Source organism: Gossypium hirsutum, chromosome A08 (assembly GCF_007990345.1).
Source record: "Gossypium hirsutum isolate 1008001.06 chromosome A08, Gossypium_hirsutum_v2.1, whole genome shotgun sequence".
NCBI lineage: Eukaryota > Viridiplantae > Streptophyta > Magnoliopsida > Malvales > Malvaceae > Gossypium > Gossypium hirsutum.
The window spans coordinates 124,513,801-124,535,091 of NC_053431.1; the positions used below are offsets into that span (position 1 = coordinate 124,513,801).

General features: G+C 31.9%; 2 protein-coding genes across 3 annotated transcripts; both read right to left on the bottom strand.

Moving 5' to 3' along the window:
• Positions 1 to 1,284: 1,284 nt before the first annotated feature.
• On the bottom strand, positions 1,285 to 2,398 carry LOC121205105 (uncharacterized). The gene is made up of 3 exons (XM_041076032.1): positions 2,034 to 2,398; positions 1,656 to 1,883; positions 1,285 to 1,441 (listed from the first exon to the last, which is right to left on the bottom strand). The coding sequence occupies exons 1-3, from the start codon at positions 2,396 to 2,398 to the stop codon at positions 1,285 to 1,287; spliced, it is 750 nt and encodes a 249-aa protein (XP_040931966.1).
• A 918-nt stretch (positions 2,399 to 3,316) lies between these two features.
• Positions 3,317 to 8,698, bottom strand: LOC121204744 (zinc finger CCCH domain-containing protein 19). 2 transcript variants are annotated; one of them, XM_041075192.1, is made up of 10 exons: positions 8,389 to 8,698; positions 7,504 to 7,583; positions 7,193 to 7,380; positions 6,613 to 6,861; positions 6,131 to 6,521; positions 5,856 to 5,965; positions 5,262 to 5,321; positions 4,540 to 4,590; positions 3,926 to 3,996; positions 3,317 to 3,685 (listed from the first exon to the last, which is right to left on the bottom strand). In XM_041075192.1, the coding sequence occupies exons 1-10, from the start codon at positions 8,523 to 8,525 to the stop codon at positions 3,529 to 3,531; spliced, it is 1,494 nt and encodes a 497-aa protein (XP_040931126.1). In that variant the 5' UTR covers positions 8,526 to 8,698; the 3' UTR covers positions 3,317 to 3,528. The 2 variants fall into 2 exon arrangements, with proteins under 2 accessions (XP_040931126.1, XP_040931128.1); XM_041075194.1 differs by having other exon boundaries at positions 6,131 to 6,518; positions 8,389 to 8,672.
• Positions 8,699 to 21,291: the final 12,593 nt, after the last annotated feature.

Sequence of the window (21,291 nt, forward strand, 5' to 3'; positions counted from 1 at the left end):
TTCTTCACCTATTCAATTTGGTCCTAATTCATCAATTTTCCTTGGTTTCTAGATTATTCCACCCTTAAAATATTTTCACTATTAGTCCTTCAACTTTTCATATTTACACTTTAATCTTTCAAATTTTGAGTATTTACTCTTGGGCCACAAAACTTTTCTTACTTTTACAATTTAATCCTTTCTTGAATCAATACGTCATAATATACTTCCTAATATTGACATAACTCAAAATTTCCCTTTTTTGTCACTTTATTTCCTTATTTTACTATATCACGGATAATATTTTACTATAAAAATTTCCGGGGTATTACAGTGCTAGTCATGTTTGTTGTTTAAACTTTGCCCTGTTATTATAATTTACCAAAATAAAAATGAAATTCTACTAAATAATTATAAATTTTCAAAACCATTATTTTATTTTATTTTATCACATTCAAAATCTATAAATATTTTATTATTTTAGATTCAATATCGAAAAAATAAGTTGCAATAATTTATTTACCCTTTCCTAATATCAATCTATGGCTTAAAAAAGAACTCACTTTAATCAAATGTTTAAAATATTTTTATTTACATTATTTTTATTATAAAAAATTTCATTATAATTACCACTATAATCTTTACATCAAATAGACAATTTTTTTACTAACATATGAACATAGTTATGAAGAAACTTTATTATCTTCCGAATATATGAAAAATTATCGAAAATAAATGACAATTGCAATACCTCAATTCTAACTTTATTTTCAATACCTTGCATATCTTTTCCGATGCTCATGTTCTCAATAGTTTCACTTCCCCCAAAACTACTCACATAATCAATGCAAGTAGTATCAAGTATCACAATTGACTGTACAACCCATTATATGGAAATTATAGATTTGTTGAGTGATTGTGTTTCTCTTTCCTTCCTTGAAGGTTCATTTTCATATTTATTAAGTACGATTCTTTAATTTGACGTACTAGATTCAAATAGGACTTATTCATGCCAACATGTATCCTCCCCTAATATCAACATCTGTCCTCCTAGCATAGATTCGCCAGCATACTGGCGAACTGTTTAATATGCGAGTTGCTAAGTAACGAGTTACATACTCATAAATAATAATTGGTCGGGTCGATTTTAATCGGATAACAAATCAGATTAGAACAAATGATGGCTAGTACTATAACAAGAATAAATAAATAATGAACATTCCAAACGTCGCAAATTCAACCTAACAAAATTTCAATGTTACATTATTTAAAATATCTATTAAAAAAAGTTGTATATATCAAGTATCACAAGTGAAACTGCATGCTATCAGATACATTTTGTTCTGCACATACAAGAGCTACATCTTGACACACCTCATCACATTCACTGCATTCAAGGTAGTACTTTGTGTAGTTCACAAATGTGAGAGGGTGTGGATGATTCTCTTCTTTGTAGATGTTCCTGTTTTTTATAAATAGATATTTTCCAAGAACACATTTCACATGAGCACAAGTATAGCAAGTTATGCAATGATAAAACCGGTGCTTTGGATCCTTTTTTTCACTTACAGATGTTACAGTAGTGATGTTTTGAATGATCACTTGCCTCGAGATACGTGAGTGAAAAAATATGTACATTGCATTTGCGTCCAGCTCTAGTTGATAGTCGAATACACCAAGGATCTACTGAATAATTGCAATCGTTGCAGCCGAATGCCGTTATTATATTGTTACCACAAGCACTGCATTGCCCGTCAAAATCATTGTAGAAAAGAAGGGGGTGTTCATGTCCTGGATATGTTAGAGCATCAGGAGGAAGAGTTGCACATTGAAGGCAAATGTGCTCTTCACATTCATTACATTTATAGGCAAAGCCATTAGAAACGAACTTACATTTTTCGCATCTGAAAATGTAGTCTTAAAGGACAAAGGCTGCTAATTGGTAATCATGATGCCAAATAGGCTTCATCTTTGGTAATTCGGCACATTATTTATGAAGAAAGAATTCACACTGAGAGCAATAGTAGAATGAAGCCAAGATCGGCAACATGTACCCATCACAACATTTATCACTTAGAATTAAGTAGTGATTATGCTTGAAATGCTCTATTATCGTGGCTTCTCCTGCATCATTCCTGTTAAGAACATCAGTGATGGAGTTGAAAGATACATCAAGAGGCTTCTCATCTTCATCTTCTGGTGAAATAGCATAAAACAATGATGAATCTCCCACTGCACAGTTCACATGCAATATGATATTGCACTTCGTACAATAATAACTACCGTATTCCATGTTGACCTCATCATGGCATATTATGCAATCTAATCTTCCAGAATCTTTTTTGTCAAGGCAATACGTGTGAAAAACACGATGGCCATGAAACCTGCTTTTGATAATGCGAGGCAACATGATTGCCATTAGTGCCACACGCATCACAATGAATGGAGCTTGTCTCAGCAGCAAAGAAAATGGATGTTGATGACTTATATCTTCATTGTGATGGTGTGCACATGGAACATCAATAGGCTAGCAAACTTACAAAGCGAACAACCATATACAGACCCCCGTCGTTCAGTCATTTGACATATCTTGTAAGAGAGTTGTTCAGTTTCAAATTTTAGAACGAGAGGGTGCTTTCGATGACACGCATGACTCGCTCGGCTATTTTTGGTGTAAATTAAATCCAAAATCAGGAGAAAAGGTATGATTCGCTAATGGTTCCCAACACACAACGCAGCTAGTAACAATCATTTTAGTGGAAAAAAGTGGGACATTCTCGAGCTCTTCCAAATTATTTTCAGCAATATTAAATGTTAAACAAAGCACATGAAAGCTCAATCCGCAAGAGCAGTGATAAAAGAATTCCTCAAATATTTTATCACAAAAATGGCAAAAGCACATTGATGGTGGTTTTTTCCGACACAAATACTTCAGTAAAACCCAAATATCAAACATGAATAATGAATAGAAGACGCAGACTCAAAGCAACAAAGCTCACAGATAGATTATTTGACTCAAAACACCCCAAAAAATTTAGTTTTTAAAGTTCAACTAGACAAGTGATTAAACCAGGCAAGTCACCAATTTGTCGATCTAACCAATCCGATAAAATATATCATTAAAAAAAAACCTAATCCAATTGGTGTTTAGCCACGTATGTGAGTCAACCAATTTGAAACCCCTCTAAATTGGAACCCTAACTGATTCACGATCAAACCAATTCAACGGGTTGATCTAATCCAATTCAAACAACCATGACTTTTACAAGATTCTTCTAAATCATATCACACTACCATAAGCTTTGATGCATAAAAAATATCAATTTTAGAAAAATGGTTCATCCAAAAGAATGCAGCCATGATTTTCCAGGTATATTAAGTTAATGCTATTTACAGTACAGTGGCTACAATCAACCCTGCAATTCATATAGCATCTAAATCACCATTGATGAAGACATAAAACATAATGAGGTTAGAAATCAACAGAAATTTAAATGAACAATCCAGTTTTTGCCATTAAGCTTCATTATCAGCTCGATTTTGCAGCTTTCACAATCCAGTTGGGCAATTATTTCCCGAGTAATTCCTATCAGCAGTTCTTTTAACCTCGACTTCCTCCGCAATCACTCTCGGCAACTTTTGAAGTAGCCGCTGCTGTTCAGACGGTTTCTGCAGCATTTCCCTTTCATACAGAAATCGTTCCAACGTATAAAACCAGGTAGAGTTAAGGTAAAATCATTTATTGAAATTTGGCACTACCTAACATAAGTTGGAACTTAAAAGGGAGATACTAGTTGAAGGCAATCCATAAAAATCAATACGGAAAGGTTCGATTTGCATCGTCCCGTAAGAAAATTCGACAAGAAGACTTCTATTAAAGACGTGTTCAAAAATTTTAATTGCCAATTCAATAGCTATGATATGACATAACACCGTAAAAGGATATATGTATTTCCGTCCCTTCTCATGCGCGAAATCGATTTTACCCTGCAATTGGACTAATTCTCGCTGAATCCACTGCCAATAAAATTCCAAACAAGGCAAAGAAAATTAAAGAAATCTATAATGGAATGAGCCATAAATAGATACAGATATTAGACTAACACGAGCATCATAAGATTATTCAAACGACTATCGGTATTGAATCAAAAGCAAATTGATTGAATGAATTGAGTTTTCATTAATCATGAGCATTATCATTGCAGCATACAATAGAACAGATTATATCATGCAAACATAAAACTGAACATGCTTTTAAATATATAACATAAGGGCGGAAAAATCTAAGATGTCCATAATCAACACTTCCTCCTCCCTCAATAGTCGCACGTGCATGCATGCATATACAAGGACATAAACAATAACCAAATTTGCATGAGAAAACACTAGAACATTCATTTATTAGCATTGCATTTGTTTCCATATTTCAAACTGCAAGTCCCCAAAAATAATAAAGCAATATAGAGACAACATACATGGAATCGAAATGCAAATAAAAGTTAAAAATGTATAGCATTTCAATAGAATATCAAGAGAATCAGAATAATTACATATACTTACATGCTTTGTTATATCTTCATGCAGACTTTTGGCTTTCTGTTCAAGCTCCACCTGTTAACACAAAATTTTCGGATTAAGCTTCTGAATAACCTTTCTCCACTTGCGATGAATTTTTAATCGATCCAAATTCAATATGTATTAAGAGAAATAAATAAGAACCCATCTTACAAAATAAACTCTCAAACTTTGCCATTTACCGATGGCTTTGCTTCAAGATAAAGTGAGAAATTTATAAAAAGACAAATTGGAAAGTAATAAAATCGATGAATATCTTACACTTAAATGGAAACCCACGTCCGTAAAAAGGAAAGTATTTAATTGTTCTCTTCAACCGAACTTAAAATTGTAAATTGGCAAGTGTAATCATATATAAGTAAAGAACCTAGTCATTCATAACCCTGATCGAAATGACTTTTCACAGCTGCCTCCTAACAAAGTGAAATGTTTTACTAGGTTTTCATTTCTCATTCTTTAAGCAATTATCGATCCTTGAAACATATTCTTTTTAAAAAAATTTTGAGTTAAGCACAATAGTTTCACCAATAACTTGAGTACCATTTTATTCTATTGGATTCATTTCCTTGTAGTTCTAAGAACGGTAACCTTCCGAGAACATAGAGTGGTCATATAAACAAACAAGCAGTAATCACTCATAAAAAAAGGGTTATTGGATAAGTTGTTTCTAGGAAAGTAGGAGTTTCTCGTGTAGGAGCAAAACTTACAACAGTAGGTCTTTTGATAATACCATCTTTTATCCTCTGTTGGAGATCTATGCATTCTTCCTGTTAACACAACATCATGCAACTAAGCATACAATGCAAGAAGTTACCAAAATTCACAATAATATCATATCTCATGTGGAATGAATTTACGATGAACATATCGACTCCAAAATAGCATAGAAACAGATATAACCTGTATCCAACAACACAAGGGATAACTGATACACCAAGGAAGCTCAAGCAGTTATCTGAAATCTGTGAATCAAATGTGGGAAGATAGTGCAGATGAACGCATACACACTCAATTACAATGTAAGCAAAAAGAGGTGTTATCATGGGAAATTCACTCAATGCCAGTACCATCTAACTGTTTATAGAAAGCCAAGGAAATTCCCTCGGTAACTTTAAGAGACTCCACATGCTTGAAACATACAGAGATATATTGCTGGAAATTAAAATTCATGTAACTTTACTGCTATGTTTGAGAACATAAATTTGAAAAATAATCCTGAATGTTACATTTGTATGTGTTTTACATCAATATTCGACATTTTGGAAAAACGAAAAAAGATAAATCTCCTTGACATTTATTACCTCTGAGATGTCATCATCATTAAGCATGTCGATAGGAATATCAACCGGCATGCAAGAAACCTCGAGGAGAATCCCCTTGTTGCTCTCAGCATTTGAGGTTTTCTTTACGCCTGAGAAGTAAAAGATCAAAAATTACAAAAATTAACATAATCTTGAATCGTTTACGAAACAAAGATATTTATAGCTTAGATTTAATGCAAATAAGGGTTAGGTTATAGCAAAAGACTATATGATGTTTAGAGTAAAAGATTATCTATTTTCATATAAAAGAATACCAGTAACTAGCAAAAGCTGAAAAGAAGTCATCCCCAAACAGTTTCCAGGCTTTCTCTTCACTCTAACAAAACTTCCCACAACCTTTTCTTCAAATGTATCAGGATGCATCAACAGCTCCTCCACTAAGCTCCTCCTTAAGTACACAAGTTTGATATTTTCAACAACTACAGAAGCATAACAACTCTTTCGGACTGCATATTCCACCTTGATAGGTACTTTATAGGGGGTCAATGTTCTCGGCCTCTTGCATTCTGAGATAATTTGTTCATCTTCATTCACCGAACGACTTTCACCACCATTCCGCTTTCCATCCAATATCGATGGTTCCAAAGTATTAGCAAAATGACTTTTCAAAAGATCACATAATTTGTTCTTTGGCTCCCGTTTCTTCTGAAAAAAGAGAATACAAATTTGCATCAGAAAGCATTCCTTATGAGATCACAGTGAGAAGGTTTGAACCCTGTCGAACATATTCTCTTACCCGAGACCTCTTTATTTTGTCAAACGAATCATCTGAAGCGTAATCTGAGCAGTTATCAGCATCCGATATTGAGATTACATCATCTTTATCTTTGTTCTTATCATAATCTGAGCCACTGTTATAGTTCTCCCTCTTAGAATAAGCATGATGTAAATCATCAAAGGTCAACTCTTCTTGCTCCATTATTATCAACAAATATTCTTTAAACAAGAATTCATCCGTCGTTGGATCTTGAAAGTCTAGCTTCTCCTGCAGATAAATCCGAAAAATTCAAAGGCCCATTCTGCCGAAAACAAATAGGAGAGAGATAAAGCGCATAATTAACAGAATAGAGAAAACAAAATTATCGATATTCCCATCGTAGCCTTGCGCCCATTTCCCTTAACTGCTTCCTGATTTCCTCTTCTTTACTCATTAATCTTCTACAAACATCAAATTCTATCTACTTAAAAAGAGTTTCATGATCAAAAAGCCTCCGAATATTAAATAACATGGCATTTACAAAATTCAAAGAAAACATGCTAAAGCCAAAGAGAAGGGGGAAAAAGGTTATGAAGCCATTATTAATCGAGTTGCATACTCCCTCAGAGTCGATTTCTGCATTCTTTTCTGCAAGCAGTGCGAGCTCGAAACATGTTTTGCATAGTCCTTTGTCCAACTTAAGACGCACAAACTCATATGCCCCAACACAGAGCCTACAGACAGAATCAGGGCAAGCAAGGCAATAAAACTGAGGGGGGCCACCACATTCAGCACAAGAATGCCTGTCTGGAAACACAAATAATCGAGACCAACATTAAACAGCAGGTCTAAAAGGAATCCGATATGTTATAACAGTGCAAATCACAAGTATATGTAGCAACTGTTGGCAAAGAGGAAGAAAAGACTTACGGCAGATCCAGCTACCTTCAGACTTTAGTACTTTATTTTTCTTACCAATGCAGCTGGGGTGATAAGCTTTTATACAGCCCCTGGAAACAAAGAACACAACGAGTAACGTATACATACATTATTAGGGAATCAGAAATGAGAATCTATATATCGACACACCATCTTAACGATAATACATATTACGTTACCGAGATTTAGGGTGACTGACTTTCACATACAAATATGATCAACTTACACCCCATACCCCTATCCGAATACTTGTCAAGCATGGATAAACGAAAAATCATAGTATAGATTATTTATGACCAAAATTCCAAATTCGAAACCAGTGTAATAGAAAAGCACGAAACTTATTGTACTTATATGAAGTATTCAAGCTGCATAAAAGAAATTCCAACAGCCATTTAAATCCACCATACTAAATGAAAAATAAAAACACATTCAAAGAATTCAACAATGTGAGAACTCTTAAAACAAAGTTTTCTAACAATCAATTTCACTGTTAATAAATTACATGCTTCTTAAATTTTTCCCTAAATATGACAAGAATAAATTACCAACAGTACATCATTAACAATACTATATTAACAAAAGCACTTGTTTTTCTTTTTCCTTTTCCTTTTTTCCTTTACCTTTAATCTTCTTTCGTTTTTCATTATTCTTTTTTCTCTTTTGTTAACCTTTTTCCCTGTCATTTTCCACTAATTTTTTTCTTCTATTCCAACATACAACACAAAGATTTAATCCAAATCTGAATGTTTAGTTAGAACAAACAAAACAAACCCAAAAAATCATTGATCAAAAGCAAAAGAAAAACCCTAAAATTACCCAGAAAAACCCTTCCAAAAAAAACGAAAATTTTACTTCAAAAGAAAAGAAACTCACTTGTGATCACAAAGAAGCAAGTTCCCACCATCTTTACAAACAAAACACCAGTCTTCTGCTTCTTCTTCTTCTTCTTCTGCTTCTTCTTCTTCGTCTTCTTCTTCTTCCACTATCTGCTTCCCTTTGTCTTTGCTCATTGTCAAAAAACTTCAATGTTTCTTCAACGCTGAAGCGTAGGAGGACGAGACAGTGTGCAGAGAGTGTTAAAAAGGTAAAATCTTTGAGCAATTTAAGTCAAAGAAGGTAAAATAATATGATTATTATTGTCAGGTATTATCTGACTTGAAATTAAAAAAACTTTTTAAAGCTCTCATATATATAATATTGTGGTTTTTTATTATTTTAATCATCCAAAAATAAATTGGTGTTAATATTCTATTTGGTACCAGAATTTGGCTTCAAATTCAATTTGGTATTTAAGTCTTTTTGTCCTAATTTAATATCTAGTTTTGACTTTAACGTTCACTTTTGTATTTGAGTTTTTCAATTTGATATACGAGTTTTATTTTAATTAAGTACTTTAAGTTTAATTTTAATATTTAATTTAACACCTTAATTTTTATTAGAATATGCATGTTAATTATTCAATGGACCAAATGATGCTATTTGTTCTAGATACCAAATTGAACATCAAAGTCAAACTTAAGCACCAAATTAAGATAAAAAAATTAGATACCAAATGATATATTAACCCAATAATTTTTTTAATACAATGAAAAGACACATAACTTCAAGTCATCATCAAGAAACCCGAGTCAAAAAATTAAAATAATAAATTTATTAATTTTATAAACATAAAGCATGTAATAATTTATGGATGAATTTACATGTGTTGATATTAATCTTATCTTCTATTTTAAGCCCTTACAAAAAAAAATAATGATAATTTTTTAAATAAAGGGTTAAAATATAAATTTTACAATTTTATTAGCGATGTAAGAAGGGACTGAAACTCAAATTTACCAAACCAAATGAGTCCCAGACATCTACCTACCTTTGGTTCGCGGTGTCCTTAAATTTATATAAATTCCGTATCATTTAGTAATTAATAAAATAAATATTTTATTAGATACAGGGAAATAATTATGTATCAAATTTATAAAAAAATTTAAATTAAAAACAAATATGACATTGAAATGCTGAAATTGAATAATAAAAAATTTTAATATTTTAAATTCAAATTTTATAATATTTTTTTAGATTTATAAAAAATGTAAAAAAACATAAACATAAAAAAAGTAATTACATTTCTTGCATTTTAGTTATCTTAGATTATATATAAATTTAATAATTAGTAATTAAATAAATGTTTCGTAACTTCAATTAAGTCAATATGAGCTCGAGGTACGGATTCCAACATGAAGGAAAGAGAAATGAAACAATAAAAGAATTAAGAGTTAGGAAACTATGACGCAGTCACTTGTGAAGAGCATTTTAATTACATCACTTAAACACCTATAAATAAGATACTTTGGCTCAAACTTTGTACTTTTTGGCCATATTTTCATATTTATATACTTTTACGTTTTTATTGTCTCTATAAAATTTCTAAATTTCTTTTTTTTATTTAAATGGATTTCAAAGTTTTAATTCTTAAAGTTTATGAAATCTAATTGATTTTTTTCTTTCTTTGTTCTTGGGTATTTGTATATCTTCAATTTTAATTATAAATATTCAGGTGTGTTGAATGTTGAATTCAATTTTAATAACTTAAAATATTTGTCTTAGTTAGGATTTAATTGTTTAATTTATTTTAATACGTGTGACAATTGACATTATTGGTTAATTAAACAATTAAATCCTAGGCATTTGTATGGCCAAGCAAAAAAAAAATCCTAAATATTCGTTAGAAGGATATTTATCGATAAGGGGAATAATTAATGTTGTTTGTCTTGATTCTCGAAAAGGTAAGAAAAGATTGGTCGCCTGGCGATTGTAATTAACTATAACCATTTTATAATTGAATAAAGAAATTTGTCTTTGCATCGATAATCATACAATAAATCAAAATTGAGATTTTACCTTTGACCAGACTCTTATCATATTGATTTTGTAACACCCCCTAACCTCGTCCCGTCGCCGGAACAGAACTACGGAGTATTACTAGTCATTACAGTACATTTACACGTAAAACATGAATAAAAACAATATTGTACATCAAATACATCTTAATATATCTTTAATGGGCCCTCGGTACTTAATAAGTACATTTAAAACAAATCGGGGCTCGATCGGAAGCTTAGAAATTTTTTTGTGAAATTTCAAAGTTTCCTCCTATGAACAGTACCACACACTCGTGCGGTCTAGGGGACACGCCGTGTGCCCCTTTCAACATGCCAGTGTGAACACCCCGTGTCACTCACACGGTCTGGACACCCCCGTACCCTCTACCCGTGGAGCTCTCCGTTAATTTACTCATGGCTAATTAATTTCACAAGGCCAAGACACACGCTCGTGTGCTTAGCCAGTATCGATTTATTTTTTATTCAAAACAAGTGCAGTTTTCACACGGCCATGGCACATGCCAGTGGTGCATGGCCGTGTCCCTCACACGGCTGAGACACACGGCTGTGTCTCTGCCTGTGTGGCAACGCTTGAGCATTTTGTTTTGGATATTTTTAGGTGCAGGGGACACACGGCCTAACAACATGCCCGTGTGCTAGCCGTGTGTCTCACACGGTCTGGTCACACGCCCGTATGCCAGGCCATGTACCATCCCTGCAAAACTTAAGCTTCAAGCTAGCAATTTTCTTAACTTTCAACATTAAATCATCCAACCAATGTACCATCATTGGTACCACAATTTATGTCAAATATACGAGATCACCACAACAATCAAACATACTTAGATTTAACTTCAAACATACATATTCCATACCATAGTCCAACATCTTTAATACCATTTACTATTATGTATAAAACAACAACTTAATAGCCTAGGTACATGCCATTTTACCAAAAAGAAAGGTACTTCACCGCTTTGAGTCCGGGATTGGCTTGGATGCTGAGTCCTTAGCTCTTTAGTACCTAATCCTGCGCACGGAAACAAAATCGTACACTAAGTATACACTCAGTGGTATTTCTATATACTAGCACTTAAAGCATTAATAAATCGTTTATACATTTAAACCCCAAGCCTTTACTTTCATGATCTTAACGATTCGTTTACTCATCTTTATCTCTTAGCCTTTAAATGTCGTTAAACAATTCTTTACACATTTCGTATCATTCTATACTTTTCAATAATCATACATCAGTATGTCATTTATATTCGCTAACAATCAACATTCAGTCTTAATTATATAATCTATAGCAATCAGTCTTCAGTACCTTCATTTACCCCTATTAACATAACTCGGACCTGGACGGATACATGGATCCAACCCACACACCAAGATAACATATAGTGTTTCATCAGCCGAAGCTGGAATACACCATAAGGGTAACAGTAACAGTAACAGTAACGGTACACAGAGTACCTCATCGGAACAAATTCGAAACAATAACAGTAACAGTCAGGTATGGAGTACCTCTTCGGAACGAATCCGGAACAGTAACAGTGGTCGACACTTATAATGTCTCATCAACACACAGTCGGAATATCCCTGAACACTTCCAATCCTATGGCATGCCAAGTATATCCGACTAGCCCGACTCTGTTAATAGGGTTTTCATAGCTCGATAATAGATATACTTACCTTTACTTTCATTCATTATACATTTTTGGGAGTCACATTAATAAATATGCAATAAGTTTAGTTTATAGAAATACAAATCGTAATTCTCGAGTTTACTCAATATCCTCGTTCACTTTATTCTTTCCCTTCTTCGATGACATTTCCGATGCTACGTTACCTACATAAAAGTTAACATTTAAAATTATCAATGTATGTTATTTAATAACACATTCTTTATTTTCCATGTAACTTTCACATAAATTCCAATTTAGTCCTATCACCATAATCATTCTTTCTCTTCAAAATTAGTCATTTATTTTCAGTTAATACCTATTATAAGTAAGTTTCAGCTATTAGTATTCAATATAGAACATAAATTCTGAATTTCTTTCAATTTAATCCCTACTATGTCAAAACTTATTTCTCTTTTTTACAATTTAGTCCTTCTCCCACTTCTAACTTAAATTTCTATGAATTAAACTCATAATTCTTAAATTTATCCAACTTAATCAACATCCAACAATTCATGAACTTTCTAATTTTCAACATAATTCATGTAAAGCCTTGTCTTAGGATTCCAAAAACATCAAAATTGCAAGAAAATGGATTAAATTGACTTACCAATCAAACTTGAAACTTCAAAGCCCTAATTTTCCCTTTTCTTTTTCTTTCCCTTTTTCCTTCTTTCTTTCCCTGCTATTCGTGCCTTCTTTCTTTCTTTTTATGTTTTATTTCTTTTATTTTCTTTATTTAATTAATATTTATAATTATATAATATAATATAATTTACTTATAATATAAGTAATTACCTAATAATCATACACTTATATCACTTATTTTAATTCCACATGTATTTCACTATTAACACACACTCGTCACCTTATGGTCTAATTGCTACTTTAGTCTCTTAGCTTTTCTTTATTCTATAATTAAACATTTATTCTTTTTGCAATCTAGTCCCTTTTTCCTAATTAATCTTAATTCAAAATAATTCACTAAATTAGACTCTAATTAATCACTCAACTATCATTCGTAAATATTTCTAATAAATATTTACGAATTCGTTTTACAGAAATAATGACTTAAACCTTTAGTTTTTGATGATCGTAATTGTCGGGTCGTTACAGATTTTCTTAGATTTTAATTGTGATCTATCTTTTAACAATTTTAATTTTAATTTTAAAAACTTCCATGAAAAGACGAATGTGGTAACTAATGCCTTGAGTAGAAATCCATTTACAGCTTTGAAAGCAATAAATACTCATATGAAATTTGAGTCAAATGGGATATTGATAGCTGAATTAAAAGTAAAACCAACTATGTTACAAGCTGTGAAAGATGAACAAGTGGAAGATGGCAAGAGAAACGGATTTGAAGTTGAAAATGAAGGGAGCATGTGATTTTAAAGTAGATTATGTGTAACTAGGGTGATGAACTGAAACAAATAATACTTTGAGAAGCTCATTGTAGTATGTTTGCTATGCATTTTAGAAGTAATAAGATGTATCATTATCTGAAACCCTATTATTGGTGGAAAAGAATGAAAAAATGATATTATTGAATATGTTTTGAAGTGTTTAGTTTGTCAACGGGTAAAAGGATCACAATTCCTGAATGGAAGAGAGAAAGAATCACAATGGATGTTTTGACCATATTTTTAATCCTATATTTGTGCTTATGTTAATGTATACTTTTAATATATGTTAAGTTGTTGCTTGTACTGGAATGATGATGAGTAGTTGAATCTATGGTGAAACAATTTAATACGTGAATAAGGAAATTATGATAACAGTTTAATGAGTATTGTAAAAGTGAAATTGTGGAAAAATATGAAATTTTATGATGACAAGGATTGAATTGTTAACTTGAGAAAATAAGTAGATAAAATAATAGAAGTGAAATACATAGATATTTGATACGTGAACAAGATATTGAGATAAATTATGTGATTAAAGTGTAACAAGAAAGAAAATTGATTTAATATAATTCATTAGTGAATATTGAACTTTTATGACGAAAAGGGACTAAATTAAAAATTTATGAAAATTTATAAGAAAATATTTGATAAGTGAATACCGGTGCTTTGACTCGATGTTCGGGTCAGGTATGGGGGTGTTATAGTGAACAGAGCTTCAACGGTTTGAAAAATGTCTTATGAAAAAAATTGGTAAGACATTTTACTGGAATAAGGAGGTAATTTTACGTTGACCGTTCTATTTTACATGAAATAAACATCGAAAAAAGCTGAAAATATTTTCCGTAAAAGCTTCATTGAATTCAAAAATCCTTTGAAGGGTAAAATTGAATCCTAAATTTTTGAAATGTGAAAATTGTAGATTTTATCATATATTAATTTGATTTCATTATTTTTGATGGGATTAAATAGGCTTTTTTATTTTTTAGTGTCAAAGTATAATTTTGTCTTATGTTAATTTATTGAAAATATACGTAAATTTCACGCTGACATAATATTTTATTTTATATGTCACATCAACAAATTTTTTTGAAAAGTAATATAAATATATAAAAAATAACATGAAATATATATAAATTGTCAAAATATAAAACATAAAAAAATCCAAAATTATCAAAAATGTAGAAAACTTTTAAAAATTATTGAAATTTTAAAAATTAAAGAAAATTATTAAAAATTTATAAAATAGAAAAAAATTCATAAAAATATAAAATATTTAAAAATTATAAAAATATATTTAAAATTATTATAAAATATTTAAAATTATAATAATAGAAAAAAAATTATAATTTATAAAAATATATATATATAGAAAAGTTTTAAAAAATCGTGGCAGATTTGTCTTCTGCTTCTCTAAGTGGCAGATTTGGAAGGTAAATAGCCATAAGATCTCCTCAAAGTCGGAACTCATTACTCCTTAGTCTGTTCAAGAACCCAAAAGACATGTCTTTTAGAGAGTGATAAAATATATTATTATACTTGATTGGTATGTTTATAAAGTTATCTCATGTTCAATGTCTATATGTTAAATGTGGATGACTAGATTATGTTTAGTTTGTATGTGCACTAAAAGTGTGATTATAAACATGATATGCATGTGACAATATACCATGTTAGACGTTAGATTTGTCTTGGTTTTAATGCTTGAATTGGCTGGTATAAGTATGCAAGTGTTGGTATAGGTTCTTGGCATAATTAGGTGAGAAAATGAAGCTAGAAAATGGCTTCGTTTTGTCCACACGAGTAGACACACGAGCGTGTGTCTAGGCCGTGTGTGACACACGGCTTTCCCCATGGGCGTGTGAGTGTGTCCCCTACATCTAAAAATCAAGAAACGAAATGCTTCGAATTGAGCATACGGGCAGAGACACGGGCGTGTGTCTCAGCCATGTGAGGGACACAGCCTTGAACACAGACGTGTGTCATGGTCGTGTGAAAACTGCACCTTAATTTTGAAAAATAAATTCGCCGCACGGCCTAGCACACGGGCATGTGACTTGTCCATGTAACTTCATTTTGTTCATGCCTTGCAAGTCAGAGAGTTACACGGGTAAAGGACACGGGCGTGTATAGCCACACAGCTTAGAATATTGGCACGCCTGCTCACACGGCCTGACCACACCGGCGTGTCCCTAGACCGTGTGAGCAGGCCGTGTGAGCCGTGTGAGCAGGCATGCCCGTGTGCTAGGCCGTGTGGCGAATTTAATTTTTGAAAAATTAGGTGCAAACTTCACACGGCCAGGACATATGCCCATATCCAAGGCCATGTCCCTCACACAGCTGAAACACACAGCCGTGTCTCTGTCCGTGTGCTCAATAACTAAGCATTCTATTTTCTCAAAATTAAGATGCAGGGGACACACGGCTAGACTACACGCCCATGAGGCAAACCGTGTGTCACGCATGGCTTAGACACACGCCCATGTGTCTACCCGTGTGGACAAATTAAAGGCTATTTACTAAGCCATTTGTCACCCTTATTTACTCATACACATACACAACTTCTATGGCATAGATCATAGCATAGTTAAGCAACTAAACATAACCATTTCCATGCCAACATATGCATTGTAATACCCCGAAAATTTTTACAGTAAAATACTATCCGTAATATAGTAAAATAAGGAAATAAAGTGACAATAAGGGAATTTTTGAGTTATGTCAATATTGGGAAGTATATTATGATATATTAATTCAAGAAAGGACTAAATTGCAAAGATGAGAAAAGTCTTGTTGCAAAAGAGTAAATACTCAAAATTTAAGGGGTTGAAGTGTAAATATAAAAAGTTGAAGGACTAATGGTGCAAATATTTTAAGGGTGGAATGGTCTAGAAACCAAGAAAAATTGATGAATTAGGACCAAATTGAATAGGTAAAAAATTATGAGGGACTAAATCGTAATTTTACCAAATTAAGTGATGACTCAAGGATGGAATTCTAAAAGATCATGAGGGCAAAATGGTCAATTAATTAAGAGAGATAATTCTAGAATGTAATGATTATATTGATGACATTTTAAATTAATTAATTAGATAAATATTATTTTATTAATATTTTTATGAGATGTTTATTATTATATTATTATTTATTTAGTATAAAAGGAAGGAAAGATGAAGAATTAATATCACATTTCCTTTCCCATGCAACCAACGTTAGAAGAGAAGGAAAAGAAAGAAATTTTGTTTTCTTTACAATTTGGTCCTTCCACAAAAAATTCACCATTTTCACCTAGAAATCAAAAGAATTTTCATAGCTACTAAGAGAGAAAAATGTTAAGGATACCATGGGGAGTTAGAATATCAACTTGGATTCAAGAAATAGAAGCTGGAGGAGAGAGAAAATCAAGTTAAAAATTAGTATCAATAGAACAAGGTAAGTATATCAAGATTTCAATATGTTTTTAAGTTTGTTATTATTGACAAAGCATGGAAATAATGTTATAGTAGAGTTTTCTTACATAAGGTCCTATGTTCTTGATATGTTAGTGAAGAGAAAATAAGAGAAAGTGATGAGAAATGGTGTAGAAAAAGAAAATAAGGGTGTTATAACATGGTAATTAATATCTTGTACTAAAACAGTTTTGGGCAACAGCAGTAGTTTAGCTTTGAAAAATCATAAAATTTTGTAGAAATCTAATTATAGGATGAATAAAATATGAAATTAAATCTTATTAAGTCTAGTTTCTTATAGAAGAAATTATGTAAGCAATGGAATTGTAAATCATGAGATATGATGAATTTTGTGAGACAAGGTCAGAATGATTTCTGGTTCCCCTGTTCTGACTTTGTAAAATCATAAAAAATTGGATAGAAATAATTATGGGATTAAATTTATATTTTTAGAATCCTTAATAAGTCTATTTTCAATAGAAAAAACGGAAACATCATTCGAATTCTGTACGAGGAGATAATTAATTTTTAGTGAAGAAGGGACCAGAACTGTCAGACAGCAGAACAGTGGTAACTTTAAAGAATAAACTGTACTTATTGGCTAAACCAAAAATTCTGAAAATTTTATGGTAAGAATATATATGAGTCTAGTTTCAGGTAAAATTAGAGGATCTTAATTTGGAGTTCTATAGCTTCAGATATAAATAATTTAGTGACTATGACGCAGATAGACAGCTTGATTATTCATAAAAGTAAATAATAAAAATTATGGATAATGTTACTTACAAGTGTGTTATCTACATTAAGGATGTGGAATGGAGAGGAGGAGAAGGAAAAATGTGTATGAATATTCATCTAGCATGGCTAATTTGTATATTTTAGGCTCAAGGACTAAATTGAATAAAAGTAAAATTTTATGGGTAATTTTGTAAAAATGTCAGAAATGACCAAATTGCATGAAATGGATTATTTTATTATTTAAATTACAAAATTGAATGAAATTATTAATTTAGTTCAAGATCGGGGGAAAACATGTTTTAGGGATTAAATTGAAAAGTGTTGAAATTATGGAAAATTCTGATATTTTATAGAATTCATGAACTGTTATCAATACATATGAGAATAATAGCTGGAAATAAGGATTAAATTGCAATAATTTTATTTTCCCTGACCCTAAGGATGAAATTGTCATTAATTAAAAGTTTAGGGGCAAAATGGTAATTTTGCCTAGAGCATTAATTAAATGCATTAGAATATGAAATGAATGAAAATGATGATCAAATTTATTTGTAAAGGTCCAGACGACTCAAATATGAGACTTGATCGTAGAAAAGAAAAGTTATCGGATTAATGAAATTATAAACACAAACAAGCAATGAGGTAAGTTCGAGTAACTTGAATTATATTCTTAAATGCTTGAAATGTATGTTAATGATGTGAAAATAATTTGAATGTTCATTGTATGAAAATTGATGGAACATTGATATATTTGATAAAAGGGGAAGAAATCTCAGTTGAATAAAAGGAAATTTCGATGGATCACTGAAAAGGAATTGACGGTAAAAAGGATCTAGCCCGGACGGGTGATCCTATCCTGACATAGCCCTCCCGAAGAATACGTGTAAATGGATTTAGCCCGGACGGGTAATCCAAATTAGGGTCTGAATTTAGCCTGGACTGGTAATTCAGATCCAAGCTCATTAGAGTAATTGTCGTTGCAGGGGATTTAGCCTAGACTGGTAATCCCGACAATACTCTATGAGTTTATATTACAGGGGATTTAGCCTGGACTGGTAATCCCACTGTAAGGATGAGGTTTGCGGGAGTGTGCTCTCTGATATGAAATGTGTAAAACCATGGTTGAAAGATACCATGGCAACCTGATATGAAATGTGTAAGACCATGGTTGAAAACCTGATATGAAATGTGTAAGACCATGGTTGAAAGATACCATGGCAACCTGATATGAAATGTGTAAGACCATGGTTGAAAGATACCATGGCAACCTGATATGAAATGAATAAGACCATGGTTGAAAGATACCATGGCAACATGACGGGAAATTAATAAGATCATGGTTGAAAGATACCATGGCAGCATGACATGAAATGAATAAGACCATTGTTGAAAGATACCACGACAACATGACAGAAAATGAGTAAGACCATAGTTGAAAGACACTATGACATCATGTCAAAGATAAATAAGACCGTGGATGAGAGACACGATGACATCTATTGAACAATTGATATTCAGGTAATATGTATCAGATGATGAATGGTTATATGAAATAGTTATGTGAAATGTTTACAAGAACTGGTCATATGGAAATATATGTACAAAATAGTTGCATGAAATAATTATGAAGATAGATAAACAAAATAAGAATAAGTACATGGAATATAATTTATGTTAAGTTTGATATAAACTTTACCGGAATAAATATACATAAAATATATGGAAATGATGGAGCATGAAATATTGATATAACGAAATGATTGATATATACTTATGAAGAAACGGTAAGAGAATGATATGTTTCATGACATGTACATATATGATTATCTTTGTATGTTGATACAAGGACAATTATTAAACTCAAGTGTAACATGTCGAGAAAATAAGTATATAAATGTTGAATTTATATGAAATATATGCAAGTATACTAACAATGATGTTGTTTGACGTTTAGACAAGTGTCAAGCTATTGATTGAATGGTAACACATTTAATTATAAGAAGTACTGAAATGGTAAGTACTTAGATGAAAATAAAATTTAAGATTTTGCGAAAATTTTTTTATAATCCCGATTTAATTCTGGTTGATTTTTAATGTATGTTTCGGGCTTCGAGGGCCCAATAGAGAGACGTTATGATTATTTTCAAAATATGAATAATAAATGACTCGGAATTATCTAAAAATATTCAGTAAACTTCGGTAATGCCTCGTACCTATTCCGGCAATGGATACGGGTAGGGGGTGTTACGTGCATACTCATAACATCATATTTTACCAAGTCCAAACTTGCCAACTCACATTCAATAGGCATTATTAAACTACTTTCCTATCACATATTTTAGCATAAGTTTGTTATCTTATCAATGAGTCACATTTCAACCATCAAACTTTCGTACTACATGCTACAATCTATCATTTACCAAGCAAATAATAACAACATCACAAAAGACATCATCATTTCACAATTTCAACAATTATAAGCTTAGCTTACATACTTGTGTCGTTTCAACTTAATCACATACTCATCTTTGTCCTTGACATACCCGTTGAACCACTTGGAATATTATCAGATACATAAAAGATCTCGCACACTAGGTGCCACAACATCAATCTCATATCACATAAATGCTCGCTCTCGAGCTATCCACGGGCCTGCTCACACAAGCTGTCAGTCGAGACATAACTACACGGTGCTGCTCCCACAAGCTGTCAAGTATCCGCAACACATGCCGAAATACTCAGCCACAGGTAGGACGTACATGACCAGCACCCGGGATGACATAAATCACATAATCACATGTGTTCCCAATGACATGTTCCTAAGGTTCAACCGGGGTTTTCTCACTTGTCGGAACTTCATCGAATATATCCATATGGTCAGTCATACAATTCATGTAATATCAAAGCATTAAAAATACAATTATAACATTACATTATTAACATACGAACTTAACTTGGATGGAAAAAGGCAAAAAGGGCCTAATCGTCAATTATTTTGTTTTTCCCCCGATCTATATCCAAATTTCATTTTTTTATCGATCTATAATATCAAATTTGACTCATTTAATCGTCACACTATTCAATGTAACTCAAAAATCACATTATGGCAAATTTATATTTTTCCCTAATATTTCACATTTTTACAATTTAGTACCTAGGCTCATAAAATGAAATGTATTCATTTTTTTCAAAACCCAAGCCTAGCCGATTCTTATTCAAGCTCATAACAGCCCACATTTTTCATTTATTCACATTTTAGCACACATTTTATAACTTTTTACAAATAAGTCCCTATTTGACATTTCCATCAAAAATCACTTTGTAAATGTTGTTTATCTAACAACAAACATGTATTTTCTACCATTAAACATCAAAATACATGCACATATAACATGGGTAAAATATTAGACTTTGACATCTCTTCAAATTAGTCCTTGATATAGCTAGATTAGGCTACAAGGATCTCAAAAACATAAAAATCATTAAAAACGGGACTAGAATGTAACAGCCTAATTTTCAGTGGTATCGGGAATAGAGATTTGAGATCACCAAATTCGACAGGTGAGTTGAAAATTTAATAAATTAATACCTACGAGTCAAATGTGAATATAAAAGTATTTTTGAA

What these genes read in the sequence shown, in the direction of transcription:
- LOC121205105 (XM_041076032.1), bottom strand. Translation starts at nt 2,398, where the DNA reads ATGGCAATCATGTTGCCTCGCATTATCAAAAGCAGGTTTCATGGCCAT. An exon ending in AGTGATAAATGTTGTGATGG is followed by an intron (nt 1,884 to 2,033) that starts GTACATGTTGCC and finishes CTACATTTTCAG; the next exon opens with ATGCGAAAAATGTAAGTTCG. An exon ending in AATTATTCAGTAGATCCTTG is followed by an intron (nt 1,442 to 1,655) that starts GTGTATTCGACT and finishes TATAAAAAACAG; the next exon opens with GAACATCTACAAAGAAGAGA.
- LOC121204744 (XM_041075192.1), bottom strand. Translation starts at nt 8,525, where the DNA reads ATGAGCAAAGACAAAGGGAAGCAGATAGTGGAAGAAGAAGAAGACGAA. An exon ending in TCAGCTTTTGCTAGTTACTG is followed by an intron (nt 5,966 to 6,130) that starts GTATTCTTTTAT and finishes TTTACTTCTCAG; the next exon opens with GCGTAAAGAAAACCTCAAAT. An exon ending in ATGATGATGACATCTCAGAG is followed by an intron (nt 5,322 to 5,855) that starts GTAATAAATGTC and finishes TTGTGTTAACAG; the next exon opens with GAAGAATGCATAGATCTCCA.